This window comes from Sciurus carolinensis, chromosome 6 (genome assembly GCF_902686445.1).
Source record: "Sciurus carolinensis chromosome 6, mSciCar1.2, whole genome shotgun sequence".
Lineage (NCBI taxonomy): Eukaryota > Metazoa > Chordata > Mammalia > Rodentia > Sciuridae > Sciurus > Sciurus carolinensis.
The window spans coordinates 8,360,918-8,380,350 of record NC_062218.1 but is presented as its reverse complement, the minus strand read 5'-3'; the positions used below and the strand labels follow the sequence as shown (position 1 = coordinate 8,380,350).

Sequence of the window (19,433 nt, the reverse complement as noted above, 5' to 3'; positions counted from 1 at the left end):
CTCTCTCTGTGCCCCGCCGGAAGTGTCGCGATGGAGGGAGGAGGTGAGGTCGGCGCAGCGCTGCGCTTTCTCTCGGGCTTGTGGCTGGGTGGCCAGGTTGAACTTGCGGCCTGCGAAAGTCGCGCGGCCCGGCCTGCGGGCGTGCGGGGGTCGTGGGCCTCGGGTGGTCGGCCGGCGCGGGTGCCAGGGCTGTTCTGGGCGCCGAGGGACACGTGCCTCAGCCCTTAGCGCGGCCACAGCCCTGCCGCTTACGAGCTGTCTTTGCAGAGGTTGTTAGGCGCCTTTGTGCCTCAGTTTCCCTGTCTGCGAAAATGTCTGTAATGACAGTCACGTCTCCCTTTCGTAGGCCTGCTGCAGGGATATAGCGAAAAGTGACCTGTCCTTTGCACGCTGTGTTTAAGTGTTGCTAAATAAATACCCATTTTTGCTCACATAACCTAGGAATCTGCGCAAGGTTATAAGCTAGGAAGAGGCAAAGTTGGACGGACAGCTTAGTGCTCAGGGTCTTGCAGCTTCAGAAATACATTTCCTGGTAACCCTGAATAGAGGGAGCTTTGTCCCTAAATCGCAACCTACTATGTTACACGTAGATAACTTGGTAGATAATTTGTTGTGTGTTTCTAGTTTCTCTTCACCCCATCTGCTGTAGGATTGGGTTTGCTCCTGTAATTACTACCAGTTTTTATTAGGTCTTAAATAGACATTGAAATGAATGCATGCATTATAACTTTTAATCCCAACCTGAAAGCCATAAATTGACTGTCGTGGAATTATTGGTGATCCATTAACCTTTTCAAATGCTTGGCCCACCTTTTGTCTAGGCTCAGAGTGATATACCAAGGGCCTTTTAGATTAGGGTCTCATTTCTACTTTGCCGAGTTGGTGCTTCCACATTCACAGTGGTGAAGTCTGCAATTCATTTTGCTCATTAGATTGTTGTGAAAAAGAGAAAATGTCTAATGGCATCCTCAGAAGTGCAATTTATTACCTGTCAAAATACAGTGTTGGGAGGATTTTTCCTACTTAAAGGCTAGTATACAGTGAAAAGGACACAAATGACATTGGACCAATATAAGAAAAGCCTCTTAAGGAACATATGCTGTAGTTATACTAGTGTGCATATGCAGTTACACAATGTGCATGCCTGAGTATTGTGACCTTTAAATATAAATCCTGCTTTAAACATGTGACTGGTCACAATTCCAAACGAACATGATCTTCCTGGCCATTTCCCCTGGGCTTGAACCTGGATAAGAATTCTGTGTTCCTTTTCGTACATCTTAGTCACTGCCTCTGTCTTCAGCTAATTCAGATCTGTCCCTGAAAATTGTGATTTTCAGCCAGTATCAGAAGTCACTAAGTAGACAGGTCCTGGACACAGAATAGAAATTAACCTTGTGCTGTTGTCTCCTAAGTGCTCACCACAGCTCTTTAACATAATGGCTTGATGTTCACAAGAGCACATCTGACAGAAATCTCTTGGAATTTTTATTTTAGTAAATAGTCATATGACTCTAAACATAGTCCATTAAGAGGATTAAAAAATCCATTAAAACCCAAGTATTATAGTGGCTTTGCTAAAAAAAAAAAAATTTATGCTAGTCCACATGTAATAATAATCACATCTGGTATTCAAACACCTGCCTTCCTGTTAGTCTTCCACTCTGCTCAGCCAGCACTTCCCACCTTCCTTGCCTTGGTTCCAAGGTGTGCTTCTTTTGCCCACCAGCTCAAATTGTTTCTCTGCCAATACGGACTCATTGCTGGGGTTAGTCTTCCCTCCAGCTCTGCTGTACTTCCACAGCATTTTCTGCCTATTACGGTGTTTCACAGCCTCACCTGTGCACCTCAGCCCCACTCCTCACAGGCTAATGGGAGGTCCTGAAGATCAGGAGCTCTTTATTGTATCTTTTGCTGGTTGCGTGGAAAAGTACATGTTTACACAGGTCAAACAGAAGTCGGATTGACTGACTCTTATGTGTTTACTACAAATGGGTAAACAAAATGTGGTATAGCCATGCCGTAGAATATTAGCCATGAAAAGGAATAATATAACTGATAGAAGTTATAGCATGGGTGAATCTTGAGCACATTATGCTAGGGGGAAGTCATCTGTCACTGGAGACCATGTACAATTTGATTACAGAACAGTAAGTTCATAATAGGGGACTCTACAGAGGCCAGAATTAGATTAGTGGTAACTCAGGGCTGCGTGGGAGGTGCGGGGTCAGTGGTAGCTGAAGGATGAGAGGTTTCTTGTGATAAGGAAATGTTCTAAAATTGGTGGTGATTGCACATTATCAATGAATATGTCAAAAACCTTGGAATTGTAATGTTAAGTGGGCAAATTCTTTATCTCAGTAAAGCTATTAAGAAATTGAGCTCCCTTTCCCCAAGTTATAGTCTTGAGAATAATTATAGCAGTTTAACAGTCATTACTCAGTTTTTCAGGCCTGTGCTAAGTCTTTGTATGTATTATTTGTTTAACTGTTCCAATAACCCTGTGGGTATAAGTACTACTGATAAGCCTTGTCTTTTTCAATTTCCAATTGTCTCTTCTGTTACTTTTTCAATTTCCAATTGAGAATAACAGTTATTTCTCAGTCTTGCGAGGAAACCATGCTGTAGTGGCAACTTACCTTGTGTTACTCTAGTTTAAGTTCTGAGGCTCTAGAACTGTGTGACTCAAATCCTCTGAGCTGCTGCAGTTGAGCCAGTGCAGTTGGAATGCCCACAGTGTGACTGTAAGAGGCAGGACAAATGTACCTTGACCTCTCTCAGTAAACAAATGCACAACTATCATGGGTGAGTTCTTCCATTCAATGCCAAGATTTATTTGACATCATTTAAAGAGTTTACTTTTTATCAACCACTGTCACCTTCTCAAACTTAGATTTTCTTTTACCTCTGTCACTAGAAGAGAAGGGTAGAAGACTTTTCCCCTGTTAGTTTTCCATTATGAAACCACTTCTTAAACTCCCTCCCCTTCAGGGGGCCTCAGAAGTCAAGAAGAATATAGCCACGCTGAGCTGTGAATGCTGGTGATTGACCAAGTACCATGAAGTGTGACCCACTGCTGTGTGCCAGCATTTGGTGCCAGAATACATTACCACAGTTCATGGTGACGCGGCGTCGTGATGCAGTGGGTAGAATAACGGCCCCTCTAAAGATGCCCACGCTGTAATCACTGTAGCCTGTGCAGATGTGATAAAGGACTCCAGATGGAGATTATCCTGGGTTATCTAGGTGGGCCCAGTGTTTTCACTGGGATCCGTGTAAAGACAGAGGGAGACAGGAAGGTGAGATAAGGAGATTCCAAGATAGAAACAGACTGTGGGGTCAAGAGCCAAGGACTATGGGCAGCCTCTGGAAGCTGGAAAACTCGAGGAATCCATCAGCCAGGAGGAATGCAGCCCTGCCGTCCCCTCGTAGACTCCTGACCCCAGCATGGTAATGAATGTGTACTGTTCCAAGCCACTAGTGTGTGGCCATCTCTTAGGGCAGTTGTGAAACCAATGCAGTGGGCCTTTTGATTGGCCTGCTGCTGATGAAGCCCGGAACAGTCACATCTGCACATGACAGGGGTTGCTGTTTTCCCCCTCTTACCTTTTCCTGTTTCCTCGGGATTCCTGTGTTTTAGGCCTTAGCCCTGAGCAACGTGGGGAGCTGCGTCAGGGCAGAGGTGGTCTGGTTACCCGTGGGGTTCAGTGTCCTGCAGCATGATGATTGCTGGCGAGTGGGATGCTTCCTGTGTGCTCGGCCCTGCCAAGTGCTTTACCCGCTCCATGCATTTCACCTTGCAGCCACCCTGGGATCCCCACTCTACAGTTGAGGAAACAGGCTCAGTTACAAGAAAGGAGAGATTAAGGGTCCAAGCAAAGTGACAGAGCTGGGGCCACAGGCTCAGTGGGCTCCAGAGAAGGTGTGCTCCTCCCTTCTGTGCTGAGCTTGTCACTCACCATTTCAGACACCTATCAGCTTTACATCCCATGAAGAGCATGTTTTAAAGGACAAAACTTGAGGATGTTTAAGGTGACAGTCACTTCTCTGTGACCAGTGATTGGGGGCTGTTTGTTTTATTCTGTGATAGTGTTGAAATGCCTCTTTTGTTTTCTTTTTTGGACCTGCTTTTAAAAAAATTCTTTATTACCATACTTAAGAGTTTGGTAAAACCTGATATTTGTCTCTTCCGTTACTTGAAAATTGTGTTTGTGAAATGGACTGTAGATGCCAGGCCAATTTTGGTGTGGAATCCTTTTGTCCTACTTGCATTAGGTAATATTTAGACATTTTCATGTTTGTTTATGAGGCTTTCTTTGTTCAGAACATGAAAAGCATTTACTAATGGATGTTGAATTAATAAATTACTAGACAAAGTTTGAATACACTTTTCTCAGGACGAATCCTAGACGTCACAAAATCAATGTCAGGAAGAAAAGATTTTAGTCTTACATTTGTATTGAATGATTTTCTCTAATTCGCTTTAATTTTGTCAGTGAAATCTGGAACTCATTGTGGAATCTTATACTTATAATTTAGATTGTGTTCAGCCAACTTGTCCTTTCTTAAAAAGCACTAGGTTATTTGTCTGTAAGAAATGCAGGCCAGGCACAGTGGTGCATACCTATTATCTCAGTGTTTCTGGAGGCTGAGGCAGGAGGATTCCAAGTTCAACGCCAGCCTCAGAAATTTAACAAGACCCTATCTCATAACAAAAAATTAAAAGAGTTAGGGATGTAGCTCAATGGTAGAGTGACCCTGGGTTCGATTCCTGGTATTGGGGAAAAAAAAAAAATCAGAAAGCAATGTAGTCCTGGATTTCAGATTTGGTTTTCCATGTGTTTTTTGCTCTTTCTCTGTTTAGGTACACTCCCAGAAACACTTAAAGAAAAACCGCAGTTGGGACACATTCTACCCACAAGTTTGGAAGCCAACGGTGTGAAGAGAAGCCCTTGGGGGTTCTTCTGTACTGGGATTGTTGGTGGAGTGCTAGTGGTTGTGTATGCTGTAGCTACACCATTTATCACACCAGCCCTGCGAACAATTTGTCTGCCTTTTGTGCCTGCAACTTCAAAGCAGATTGAAAATGTCGTGAAGATGTTGAGATGCAGAAGAGGATCCCTGGTAGACATTGGTAGCGGCGATGGACGTGTTGTGAGTTATGCAAAACATTTTAAGTTTGAAACAAGGATTGTTAAAATTTCTCTTCGTTTCTTCTGAGGCTTATGCAAAGACTTGCCAAATCTGCCAGGTTGAGAGAGTGGTTGTTTCATTTTCTGCTTGTTTGACTAAACTGTTAGATCACTAGCTTGTATTTGGAATTCATTTTTCTCAGGTTTAATTTTTTTCTTGAAGGAGGAAGAACTCTGTAACCATGCTGGGTAGAAAAGAATAATTAATCAAATTGTTAGAATTCTTGGACTAATAGAGGTAACATAATTAAAGAAACGTGCTTGATCATGGAATTCCACAATTCATACTTACTTGCTGCCTAAATGTTTGCTTCTGTGTTTAGTCATGTTTAAATATGAGTTCCTATGGGGTAATACGGGATTAAAATAAGGAAGAGCCAATGAGGAACCCCACTTAACTAAAGATTAGGTTTTAGCGACTTTAACCCAGCTTGACCCCAGTGGAACCCATAAGTAAAGACAAGGCCACTGACTGGCAAATGAGCCTTCAGTGGGCAAGATGTCACGGTCCTTAGGCTTCATTCTGATGGTGTGCTGGGGAGTGAACACTGAACCAGAGAGGAAGCAGGTTGTGTGGAGACCAGCAGGCCACACGCCATCTCACCAGCCTAGTGGACACAGACCCTGTTGTTCTGTGATCATGACCCGGGATTACTAGGAAGACTTTAGGAAATCACTTGTGTTTTTTAGTTTTTATTTTTTAAATTAAAAAAATTAAAAATTATGATAAAGTGTTTACTATCTTAACTATTTAAACATATATAGCCAGTGGTATTAAGTACATTCTTACTGTTCAATCATTACCATCCCCGTCTCCAGAACTCTCTTCTTCTCACAGAACTGAAACTGTTTATTAAACAGTAGTTCCCCATATCCTTCCTTCCATCAACCTCTGGCTCCACGGATGTTTACTTTAAGAAATTGGGAGACACTTGTATTAAGTAGGAGAAAGTATTTATGTTCATTTTGAATCCTTCACATATTTGAAGGACACTTTTCTGGTTTCTAAGAAAGTGGTTGCCTTGTGGCACTGGAGTTACTTGGGAAGTTACCTTCATGGGACAACTCAGTAAGGGTGCTCCCTTGAAGAGTGGGGGCAAGGCAGACTGGGTAGAGAGTTCCCAGGACCCCCACCATCCCTTCAACCCTTGAGAGGCCAGTAGGATTCCATAGCTGTTTTTTTTATTCACACTCACCCATTTTATTTTTCCCTGTTTTTATTTGTTTATTTTTTTGGTACCAGGGATTGAACCCAGGGATGCTTAACCACTAAGTCACATCCAACCCTTTAAAAAAATTTTTTTGGGGGACCGGTGAGGGCACTCAAACACTGAGCCACATCCCCAGCCCTGTTTTGTATTTTATTTAGAGAAAGGCGAGTTGCTTAGTGCCTCACTGTTGCTGAAGCTGGCTTTGAATTTGTGATTCTCCTGCCTAAGCCTCCCAAGATTATAGGCGAGCATCACTGTGTCTAGTTCTTTTCCCTGGTTTTAATTTAAACTGGACAATCATTAAATACTAAGGAAATGTGTAACTGATTGCAGATTCTTCACCGGCAGGTCATTTTATTGCACGTTATTTCTTGTTCACGAAACCACCCTTCACGCATGTTCACTTGACCCGCTGCTGTGTAGCCCACTGATGGAATGAAAGGGGTGGCAGGGTTTAACGACTGCTTGTTAGACCTACTTGGGTTGGTTAGACCAGAACTAATAGTGCTGTTTCCAAAAGCAAACCTCAATATCTGTTCTGAGAGTCAGGTAAAACATTTGTCAAAGACCAGAAAACTTCAGTTCAGCTGGGTTGGCCAGTGCCGAATCCACAGGTTATGTAACTCTGGAGATACATTTTTACATGGTGTCTATCATAAAGAGAATGCTTTCTGATGGAGTGTTTTAGAATTTGTCTTAAATAGGAAATATCCATATAATTTGACCTCGTGTGATGATGACTTTTTCTTCTTTTGGGTAAATCTTGTCCTCTCTCCAGGTGATAGCAGCTGCAAAGGAAGGATTTGCAGCAGTTGGTTATGAACTAAATCCATGGCTGGTTTGGTACTCCAGATACCGTGCTTGGCAAGAAGGTGTGCATGGCTCTGCCAAATTTTATATTTCAGATTTATGGAAGGTATGTAAAGAGGAGAATGGTTCTAGGAAAAAAAACAGCCAAAAGCTTTTTTATTCGTAATTAACATGACTGAAAACTGGAAAATGTCTTAAAAGAAAAAAAAAATTTTTGAATATTTTGGCATAATTAGATGTATTTTAAACAGACAGATGTATTAGATGTATTTTAAATGGACTCTAGAATAGAAGCTTTAAGTTCATGATATGATAGGTTATGTGAATTTAAGAATTTATTAACTAAATCAAAGTGTTCTCTTTTGTTTGTTATGAAATAATGAGATTTTCCATCTCTTGGAAACCCTATAAATCATCTTGACAAACATCTGCCTCATGCATGTTTGTGTGCATGCGTTTGCGTGTGTGTGTGTGTGCGCGCGCGCGCCTAGGTGATGAAGAAAACAAAGAATCCACTAACCATGCTGTCAGGGTTACTTCTTGTCCTCATAAAGCACGAGGTACTTCCAAATTTGTTTTTACTTTAGAAAAAGCCCTATAATTTTGCTTTGAGTGCGCCATAAAATGCCTTTTCTTAAATAAGAATTTCCCATTGTAATATTGTCATCAGTAGCTTATAAAAATCCACTTGAGTTTTGCTTGCAGTGTTTTTCATGCCATATATAACTAAACATTCTCTCTATAGTGTAAATAGGATTTTTATTGGGCAATAAGAATTTTGACTGGCAAGCACTCTCCCACCTCCCCCGGTTTTTCCGCTGCTGAGAGACCACGTACTGAACTTTCTGCATAGTACTGAAGAGAGGAGGAGGGATCAGAATCTAACGATGGCTCAACATAAACGCTGTGGCCCTGAAGTCCCTGGAGTTCTTGCTCAGCTGGTTGGCGTCTGCTGAGTGGAGTGCGAATGTGTGGGCCAGGTGCCAGGCTTGACCACCCTGGGAGTCCCTGGCCTTAGTGTCCTTGGAGTGCCCTGCATGGAGCCCCTGAGGATGCCATGGGTTACAGGGGAGTGTTTGGAGAGCTCAGGCACTGGACGGGCATGAGTGGCACGGGGAGCAGGCTGCTCTCTTCTTCGTGCCTTCTTAGAGGACCACTCTTTCAGGAGCCTGTGGAAGCCCACGGTTTGGCAGAGTGGGCAGTTTCTACTCCCTTCTGAGAACAAGCTAAGCTTAACGTCTGACTTGGCAGAATTAATCTACCCATTGTTCCCCTTCTCACTCAGGTCACCTTTTCGCAGTACTCAAATGTCGTCATTTTCGGCGTGCCTCAGATGGTGAGTGTACCCCACCCCCACCATGGTCAGGGTAACCCCGTCCCCTTTCTCTGTGGGATGAAGGATGCTACAGGCCCTTCCAGAGCCAGCATGTGGCCACAACCCATGTGCAGATGGGTGGCCTCCAGGGACTTCTAGGGAGTACTGGATTTCAGCTCATTGGTTTAATAAAATAGTTCAGGGCCCTTATATTTAATCATAAAAGATTTGGTAATATTTTTAAACCTCTGTTTGAGATAAAACTCTCAATGATCTACCTGGGCCTTAAAATTCCAGTCTGAAAACTGCCTAATGAGGTCCCGGTGTTGAATGCAGGTCTTGATTTTCACGGCTGGTCACTTTAGACCCAGCCGAAACCACTTGAGGAAGTTGATGGGATGTTCTCTTTGAGTCGATCATTCCTCCAATTTTGCAGGAAGATAATTTTCAGGGTGGATGAGCATTGACTAGTTTCAGTCTACCTCAATTGACTGATTTGCCAAAGAACTGAGTATTGAGCTTTGATTATGTACTTTCAACAGTGAAAATATAAAAGTGTGCTTCTGAAAATGGTCCTCTTCAGCCCTGGAAAAGATGGTCAGGCTGGGATGCTCTGCTGTAATTGCTGGTTTACACACCACAGAAAGAAATCCCTTTTTGCTTTTCAAAGTCTATAATTATAGCCATGATAACCTGGGTGGAATTGAATGTTTGTAGAAATGGCACTATATGACTGATGTCATTTGTAATTAAAAAAAGAAATTTACTTTTTTGTCATTTTATTTAGATTTATATAAAATCAGATGTTTCAGTGCTTGAGAAATTTATTCTTACGATTAGAACTTTCAGTGTAATGTCATGCTCATTAATTTTTAAAGACAATTTAGAAATATTTTTGTTATGTGTCCTTGAGTGTACTATATTCTATATGTTTGTGATTTTCATTAGACCTAAAATTAAGACTGAACTTTGGTGTCTGCACTTTTGTTCTTAAAGTGAAGACAAGTAGAAGGACATGATTCTTGACCATTAAAAAAATGATTTGGCAGGAGGCTGAGGCAGGAGGATCACAAGTTCAAAGCCAGCCTCAGCAACTTAGCGAGGTACTAAGCTGAAACTCAATGAGACCCTGTCTCCAAATAAAATACAAAATAGGTCTGGAGATATGGCTTAGTGATTGAGTGCCTCTGAGTTCAATCCCTGGTTCCCTTCCCTCCCCCCCCCCAAAAAAAAAAAAAACTATTTGGGGATCATAGTTGATAAAGAGTTTTGACTGTGGTTCACTCCTTATTATGATGTTTGGGTTTTCCTTCTTCAATGGAATAATTAGCTTGTTGGAGATAAGTAACTTTAATTTGAATTCCATACTTTGTAAAATAGGAAGTTAATATTTGGGGACTGCGGTTGTGGCTCAGTGGTAGAGTGCTTGCCTAGCGTGTGTGAGGCACTGGGTTCAATCTTCAGCACCACATAAAAATAAACAAACAAAATAGAGTTATTAAAAAAAAAAAGAAAATATTTGCTGGGCATTTCATGGAGCAGTCAGATGAGCTGAGCTGTGGGTTACAAGGCCATGCTTCCTTGTCCCAGCAGGGGGCAGCGGTGGCCTTTGGTAAGGCCAGCTTTGCTGTGTAACCAGTGGCAGCCTCTCCTGGGGCTTCCTTTCAAGTTTGATTATAAACAGAGTTTGGAGCTCTTCACTCAGGCAGTCAGAGCCTTATTATTTCAATAAGTGCTTTTGCAATTATTGCACAGTCTTCGGTGTATAGAGAGATGTTAACCAGGAACTGGTGGCATCTCACTCTTCCTGAGGAAAATGGAGTGCAGCTGGAATGCACCACGTTCCCTGTGGTGGAAGGATTCTGCTCGTCCGCGCTTTCCAGGCTATGCGTTGACCAGGGCGCAGAGTGGGCTGGTGGCTCTGTTGGTCCAGAAGGTTGATTTTCACACGTGGGGCCCGGCTTTCAGCCTTCAGGTCTGCAGGGGGAGTGGAGGCGGTGGGGGAGGGGAGTGTGCTGACGGCAGCTGGAGGCCAGGTTGGCTCCTGGAGTTGGGCCTGACTATGTGGTCTTGCTAAAAGGCATTCCCGTTTTCTGATCTCTGGTGATATTCTGGTCATGTCAGATGATGACTTCACAAAACCAGCACACCATGAACCATTTCCTGTGGCACAGGTGTTAGTAGGAGAGCTTGGAGGAAGCGTGGAGAAGTACAGAGGGAGGAAACTTGGCTTTGTAGACCCTCGACCCTGCTTCTGATTCACGACTGATCATCCCTGACATCGAGGCAGCTGTAGCACTTGCCACAAGCATGTTCCTAACATTCAGAGCTGCCAACTCTGCTAGGATCGCCAGTAGCACATGTAACACCAGCGAGTGCACCAAGTGCTTTTTTTCAAAGCCCAGAACAGATCAGCCGTGTCCTTCTTTAAAACCTGACTTCTTGCTGCTTTTCAGGATGAGGCCTGGGTGCTCTGCGTGCCCTGAGGCTGGCATGGAGTGGCTCCTGCTCAACTCCAGCCTGGCCTGCGCCATGCTTCCCACTGCTCTCTCTGTAGCCCCTGTCCTGTCAGCCCCTGGACTTCACTGTGCTTCTCCTGCCAGAGCCTGGGGCCATCCCTCCCCACGGACATCAGTCCCCCACCCCTGGCCCTAGTGAGCACCTCCTGACCACTCAGGGGCCAGTTGTCCTTTTCTCTGTAAGGCCGTCATTGTCACCTGAGGTGAGCTCCAGCACTCCGTCTTCCATTCTGAGCACTTGCTCTCCTGTCCTTGGATGAGGCATCCTCACCTCCTTGCCTGCTGGCTTCTTCATGTTTGTGTGTGTGCTGTACAGTGGCCTCCGTGTGGCCTAGCTGTCCTGACTGCCTGACCACCAACTTGACGGCTCTTGGCCAATAGATACTTGTTGAGTGAATGAATATGGTGTAAACATACCCATTACCTATGCTTTCCCCAGAAGTTCACTAACTGTGCACTTCAGAGAACAGCTCATTTGAATTCTGTTGTGAATCGATGAATGAAAGATTGTGCTGAATGATAAAGAAGAGTGGCTTATGAGTCCCATATCTTTCCTCTCTTTGTTCATTCAGTTAGTATGGCCACTAAGCACCTGGCCCTGTTGTGATCCCTTGGAGTATTTAGTGAGCAACAGCAAACACCCCTGCCCTGAGGTTCTTCTATGTGGGCGGGGAGGGTAGGTATTAAATGAGATACTTACATAAAACATATCGTACAATAAAAGGGAATACGTGCTGTGCGGTGATTGAAATGCAGGGAGGGGCGAAGTGCCCTTGCACACGTTGGAAACCAGGCTGCAGGTAAGGAGCTCTTGTAGGTGTCCAGGTGTTCTGGTGTGCATCAGGGTGGTGTGGTGAGAAGCAGCCAACTCCTGGATGCACTATGCAGAGGGAATCAACAGGATCAGCAAGCAGAGTCAGCGTGGGAGGGAGAGAGAAGTCAGGGCGGCCCCAGGGTGTCTGCCCAGCTTCTGATGTGTGAGTTTGGTGGAGCTGTGCTGGAAGAGGCACAGGCAGAGCCGCGACAGAAGTTCACGTGGGCATGTGACGTTCGGATGTGCATGGGCTGTCAGGCTGGTGGTTGTTGTAAGGAGTCTGGGATTCCGGAGAGGGTGGCTGGAAGCATGGGGTGTGAGGCTTGAATGTGCAGACGATGCTGAAGCCAGAAGTCTGAGGTGATCTAGGGAAGCCAGCCATGGCCTGAGATCTGGACTCTTAACATTTGAGGTCTGGGATACAGGGGTCACCAGCCAAAGGCCCCCCAGAGGAGCCTGGTGGCAGAGGTGCTCCTCACCCAGGTGGGCAAGGGGAACGTGTCTCCAGAGAGCAGGGAAGGTCCAGCAGATCTGTGCCGCTGCTGGACATGGCTGATCCGTCTCATGCTTTTGAGCTATTTCTGACTTGGGTGTAAAGTTTTAAAGGTGTAATTAGAATGTGATGAGTTTGTGTCACTTTGAAACCTCTAATTATATGAATAATTTTAGATTCCATTATACAGGCATGACACATCACTGCTTCTCTTTGTGTATGATATCAAGAGCCAGATTCGTTGCATATTTATGTGTAATTTAGACAGTTAATTTCTTATGATTGGAATAGCTCCTTTCATTTTTAGGTTTATCTTGACTTAGCATATGACAATCATTTGAAAATAAAAGAAACTATAAAAGAGAAATGAATAATAGTAATATGAATAAGTTTACAATTATCCTTTTGATGAATAAAATTACCATAAGAAACCTCTGATATTTTGAAAAAACACATATTGTCTCATTCTTTGCTTACTTAATTTTCCCCTCAAGAAATGAAACTTAAAAAAAAAAAAAAAAAACCTTTAGTGGCTCTTAGAAGAACAGAAACCTCCCATCCTTAATGGAACTTACCCTTTGTTATTCTGGAATTGGCTCCAATGGTGAGTTAGAAGTTTGGCTCACTCTAGCCGTAGGTCATGTGCAGTTCTCCCAAGTCACTTTTCTAAGATGTAGGTCAGCCATAAAACCTTCACGGAAGCACTATGCATTTGTGCATTTTGCTATAGTTGGTTACTTTTAAAGGAAGCAGTTTTTGCTCAGATCGTGGTTTCCAAGTATCATTTTTCACTAAGAGGAACTGGGAATCTTTGAGAAATGACTGGTCCGGGTCTGGGGAAGAGAAGATCCAAAAGCCTGGAAAATTTTGTTGAGCCAGAATTTAAGGAAGTGCTTAGAATATTTAATGGAAGCTTGCCCAAGGGACAGAGAGGCCAGCTGTGGGAGGATTCCAGTGACCAAATTAGGCCAATTTGAGCATTAGAACAAACAAGAACAGTAATACCTTATAATTCATTGAATGGGATAAGATCCTAGGTGTTCATACTTTATCAATAATTTTAGATAGAGGGAGGTGGGGAAGTCTGGCAAATTCTTAGAGTAGAAAGCTGATTCTACATCTAGAATAAATGGTAGAATTAGCAAGTTGCTGCTTTGCAACCATTGTGGTAAAAATGGATTCAGGTCAGAATCATCACTGAGTGCTACTTTGAGTGCAGGGGCAGTTTGATGAGCAGTGTCTGTTTACATCATCTCAGTGTCTCCCCACAAGCTACTCACTCCTTGTAAAAGGGAACATAGTAACTACATGATGGAGATGCCAGGTTTCGTCCTACTCCAGTGGTTAACATCACCCTTGAGTGTCCGGGGAGTCCTGATGAGTTTACAGCCTTGATGTTAGGGCACTGGAAACAAACCTCAGAGGAGCCCAAGGTGAGGACCATTTGATTTGTGGTCATGGAAGATAGAGACAGGAACCAGTCCAGATCAAAAAAGATCAAAGAACCATTACGGCTAAATGCAAAATGTTTTTGGTCTGGCTTCGGCCTTGGGGGAATGTGATATAGGACACTACTGGCACAATGACAGACTTGGAGTATTTTTGGAACTATTGTGAGGATGTGATATTAAGGTTTCTGATTGAGATGACTGCTGTGGCATATAAGAAGATACTCTTTCTTAGAAAATTCACACTGATGTATCGAGGAGGAAGAGGGGCATGCTGTGTGCAACCTCTTCTCAAGTGGTTTAGAAAGAATGTTCAGAGGGAAGAGAGCAAATAGGAAGCCCATGAGACTGGACGTTCAGCTGGCCACCTGGGTGGAGGTGTACAGGACTTCTTTGTTCTGTTCTTGCAAATTTGTTTTCCTCCCTCCCTCCCTTCCTTCTTTCTTACTGGGGGTTGAATCCAGGGGCACTTAACCATTGAGCTGCATCCCCACCCCTTTTTAGTATTTTATTTAGAGACGGGGTCTCACTGAGTTGTTCAGGGCTTTGCTAAGTTGCGGAGGCTGGCTTTGAACTTGCAGTTCTCCTTCCTCCGCCTCCCAAGCCACTGGGATTACAGGTGTGTGCCACTGGGCCCAGTGCAAATTTTCTGTAAATTTAAAATTATCTTAAAACAACAAGTTAAAAGAAAGTAGAAAAAAAGCGTTTTTAAGACATGAAGGTATTAATATATTTTTAGGACCTGCAGATAAATTTCTAAGCAGCTATGTATTTGCTGAAATAGTTAAAATGTTGATACTTTCTGCAAATAAAAAAACCTTTTTGTATTGGAGAAGAGTTTAAATAGGTACATAATTTAAAGCTGTTGCTGGTTTTAATTACTGCCACATCATGATTTTAGGCAGGAACTGGAAATCTATGACATCTGTCTGCCAAAAATGGCATATTTTATAATTGATACTAGAAGTTGTTCTTTTAAATGTGGTTAATGTATCTTCTGCATTAATGAATTGTTTGATGATGTGTTTGTCCCTGAAGTGATCTTTTTTTTACAAGTGTTTTCAGGGCCTCTTAAATACAGAAGGGTGTTTTGGAATCAATTCTTTTGTCTTGCTGCTTACTGAAGTAATGGCTGTTATTCTTCACAGATGCCGCATTTGGAGAAGAAACTTGAACTTGAACTTGAGGATGATGCAAGAGTCATTGCTTGCCGGTTCCCTTTCCCGCACTGGATCCCAGACCATGTTACTGGAGAAGGGATAGATACTGTGTGGGCTTATGACGTGAGCACTTTTAGAGGAAGAGAAAAGAGGCCCTGAAAACACAGTCAATGTGTTTGAGAATCAGTGAGGCATCGATGCCTCTCCTGTTGGTCATTCAAGTAGGAGCTGTCACTGAAAGTGCTTTTTCAAAGTCTTGGTGGTTGTCTTTGATTCTGTAGAGGCTTACCGCAGTATCTTTAGCAACAGAGCTTATTTTTCTTTGCTATGGAATGAGAAATTACTATTACTTTTCTTAACTTTTAGATAAAACAAATAGAAGTTAAGAAAAACAGGTAGATTTAAAATCCACTTTTAATGGAATATTCTAAAGAAAGTGCTTACTGCCTTTTTTGTGTATTTGGATGCAAAAATATGAATAAGCAAAGGTCATGTTTGTGGGTAGGAAAAATGTCAACAGCTCTTTATATTACAAACAATTTGGTTTACTGCCTTAAATGAGGAGAAACAATTATTAACAAATGTTTGCAGTTTCCTATAGCTTTATTTATTCTTAAGATCTTTCTTTTCTGTTCTTTATGGCAAAATTAATTTTCTAAAGTATTCAGAGAAGCTTTTAGATTTTACAATTTTTTTTTTTTAAATAATAATTTGACAATTGAATTTTTAGGCTAGTGGATTGCTGTGTTTTATTGAACCTATAATGTGTACTTGTGTGTGTGATGGGTATGTGAATGTATGTACACATTTTAACATTTCTCAAATTGACATATTTCTAATTGAAAGTGTTCCATAACTCTAATTGGCAGTATTGCACATTAGATGCAGTAGTCCATTGACTTCACCTGATAGCATTTTAGATTTGATGAACTATGACATTCAGAGAAGATTCATGATGCATTGGAGTAACTGGTAATGATTTAGTAGTAAAATAACTGATCGTGAGTATTGGTGTGGGCTGACCTGGGTGCAGAGCCCTGCTTTGCCACCAGCAGGAGGCCATAGACAGTGACTTACTGCCTCTGAGCCTTTGCATACTGAGTACCTCTGGCATTGGGATAACGACACTGAACAGGGACTGGGGACCAATTTGTAAAGCTCACAGTACATAGTTTTGGTCTGCAAATGGTATTTATTATTTTAGGCACTAAGGAAAAGCTTATTCATGGAAGTTGCAGATTATTTCTGCTAGTTGCTTCTTTATTTTATGAGAACAGCCCTTTATTTAATATTTCTCATTTATGAGAAGAGACTTGACTGATTTAGATAAAAGACAAGTTAAAGAAAATCTTTGAATCTGGGTAGACAAGCTTCATATATCTGAAAAATGAATGTTGAATGGTGGCTTGAATAATCTGTGCTTATCACAGAAAAGAATCAAACTCTCAGTCATATACCATAACCTAAATGCTTAAGTATCTTAATGGAGATTTAATAAAAATGGTGGTTGCATCTTTTACTCAACTGATAAAAATAGGAGCATTTGGTAATTTTCATGTAGGTGAAAACTGTCTGGGGACACGTTAATTCGGGCCTTCATTCCACACGTATCAATCGAGCATTGACTGTGATAAGCCTTGTGATTCCATGGTGAGTGGACAAGCTGGACCTGGGCTCGCAGACCTCCTCCTCTAGAGGGGGAGCAAGAAAGCTGACAGATCTGAGTGGGTGAAGTCCTCTGAAGGCAAGAAGCCGTGGTGGTGCTGAGCACTGTGTGCTGGGCTGTGTGGGGACGGTGGACGTGTCACTGACGCTGCATCCACCCGCTTCCCCATTCCCGTCCCATGAGAAGGCTTTCTCCCCTGGGGCGTGTTTGGTGGATGGGCCATTCTTGGTGTCTGGCTCTCATTGTCACCTTCCACTCTAGCCAGTCCGATAATTTTTCTGGGTACACTTGCAGAGGGACCTGTTGTTGCTCCTTGCCATTAGGCCATGGGGTGGAGGCAGGGTTTTGTACAGTGTTGGAAGCTTCCAGCACTCCTCTGATGTACCCCTGGTGGGTTTCTGGAGGCATCAGACTCCGCAGTTTTTTACAATATACTGTTTCTGGAGTCTTTCCTTTAGCTTTCCATAAATGTTCCTGTAATTTCAGAGTAAAATGGACCATTTGATAGAAGTGTGATTCTGTAAGATCTTGAATTGCTTTTTTAAAATTAAAAAAAATTTAAAATTGTGACTTGTTAAGTAAATGGTACAATAAGAATTTTTCTATAGAGGTTATCACTGCCTTCTCTAGATGGTTTGAATTTTTGTCAATTACTATGATAAGGACACTGATCATGTTTGCTCATGACACAGGGCTGGGAATGAGAGCTGCTATGTTGGCTGCCAAAAATAGGATTCATACGTGTATGCACTGAAACCAGGGGCCAGTGCTAACGGGATAAAATTTAAAGTTATAGAAGAAATAATAGGCTAGCACAACTGTAGAGTACTAGTCTATCACGCCCGAGTGCAGGATTCTCTGGGTTTGATCTCCAGCACTGCTAATGAATGAATGAATGAATGAATGAATGAATAAATAAATAAATAGGACTACAGCGTAGGGGTAATTTTGCTCAACAAGACCTTTGGTGATCAGACTGGGCATTTCCACTGTCACTCAGACTGATGATGTGAGTGCACGCCCATGTGAAGAGATCTTCTTCCGTAAGCGGGATGCCCAGGACATGACTCCCGTGTTCTCCAGTGCGGCAGGTGGGCCTCCTCAGACTCAGGTCCTGGCTTTTAGATGTCTTCGAATGTTCAGCTCCACTAGGTGCGTGTGAAACCAAGTCGAAGGACTTTTAAGAAATGAGGCCCTCTTCCACATTCCTTGTGCCTTTTCACCTCTGCTGGGAGGTGGTGTGTATCATGGCAAGTCACACCAGACAGAACAGAGGAAATGCAGATTCCTGACAAACCACGCCACACTGCTGGACGGTATCCCTCTGCCACAGTACCTTTCCTGATGGCCAGAGGTACAAAGACCTGGCTGTGAAGAAAGAAACGTTATTTTTAAAAAATTTATTTGTTCTAGTTAGTTAAATGTGGCAGTAGAATGCATTTTGACACATCATACATAAAAGGAATATAACTTCTTACACTTCTGGTTGTACATGTAGAATCACACCAGTCGTGTAATCTTATATGCATATAGGGTAATAATGTCCAATTCATTCTCCTGTCCTTCCTACCCCTCTCCCCTCCCTTCACTCCCCTCTGTCTAAGCCAAGTAACTCTATTCTTCCCTAGCCCCCACTTATTTTGAATTAGCATCCGCATATCAGAAAAAAACATTCAGCCAAGAAAGGAACGTTCTGAGGGCCAGTGGTCCCCTAAGCTGTGCTATGACATGCTCTTAGCCTCACACTGGCTGAGCACATTCCAGGAAAGTCCTGTTGTTGCAGAGTACATGACAGGAGTCTACTTAAATTTCAACAGACAGATAAAAAGTGTGCCCTCATGCCACACTGGGCCCAGTTCTTCAGATGTGTGAAGTCACGTGGTCCACGGTGGAGGTGGAATATCCTTCACCCGACGAGGCAGTCAGGTCTGCAGGCCTGGCGCAGCGGTGGCCAGTGGGCCTTGAAGGAGGTATGCAGACTCTACCTCCTCCACCCTACAGCTGTTCTTCCCTGTCTGACTGTCAACCCCCCTAGATTTTCAGGTGTTAGGCATCAGTGTTTCCAGGGAAGATGGGCCCATCCCTCTTTGCTGTGTGTTTCAGGGTGGACAGTGAGCCTGTGATCCAGTTCCTGCAGTGGGAATTGAGGGAAGGTCTGCTGGGAGCTTTGGGAAGGACTTTTGCTGCCAACAGACTGAGATGGTTGAAGAGCGACTACCCTTCCTGGCTTTGCACAGGACCTAGAAGACAGTAATCGCTGGAGCTTTTGCTGCCCTTCTGTAACCATGAGGGGGAATGTGGAGATGAAAACCAGGGCTGGTGCAGAAGACAGGAAATTGATCCTGGTGATGCTGCTGAGCTGGTGCACTGACCCTGAAACCTACCACAGGACCTTGTCTTAGGGGAAGCCATTGGTCCTGGCCTTCATGGGGCCCTTGGGGGAATGAAGGGAAGAAATCACACTAGGACCGTGCTGCCTGGCAATAGTGTTGCCAAGTGCAGGAACTGATAACTGAGAACTCTGCCTGGTGCTCTCCTGGCTGTCCCCACTCTGCTAATGTTCCCTTGGCCCCCAGGAGGAAGGGGAATTGAGGGAGCCAAGTTGCAAGGGGGTCTTTTGTAGGCTGGCTGGAAAGGGAGGCAAACCTCCCCCTGAAGTGATGGTGGGGTTCATTGACTCATCCTGCGACACCTTTGGATGATAGTTGGGATGCAGCTCGAACTATCCCTATGTGGGGAGGTCATATGGGAGGTCATTGGGTTCCCTCCTGGCACACACAGGATGCCTTTGTGATCTGTCCCCAC

The 19,433-nt window shown here is 43.4% G+C and overlaps 1 protein-coding gene across 2 annotated transcripts; it reads left to right on the top strand.

Annotated features, from left to right (window-relative positions):
* Positions 1-21: 21 nt before the first annotated feature.
* Atpsckmt (ATP synthase c subunit lysine N-methyltransferase) lies at positions 22-18,089 on the top strand. Of its 2 annotated transcripts, none has more exons than XM_047556894.1 (5): positions 22-43; positions 4,865-5,154; positions 7,182-7,319; positions 8,499-8,549; positions 14,951-18,089. In XM_047556894.1, exons 1-5 carry the CDS (start codon positions 31-33, stop codon positions 15,119-15,121), a joined length of 663 nt encoding a protein of 220 aa, XP_047412850.1. In that variant the 5' UTR covers positions 22-30; the 3' UTR covers positions 15,122-18,089. The 2 variants fall into 2 exon arrangements, with proteins under 2 accessions (XP_047412850.1, XP_047412851.1); XM_047556895.1 differs by having other exon boundaries at positions 7,182-7,275; positions 14,951-14,976.
* The last annotated feature ends 1,344 nt before the right edge of the window (positions 18,090-19,433 follow it).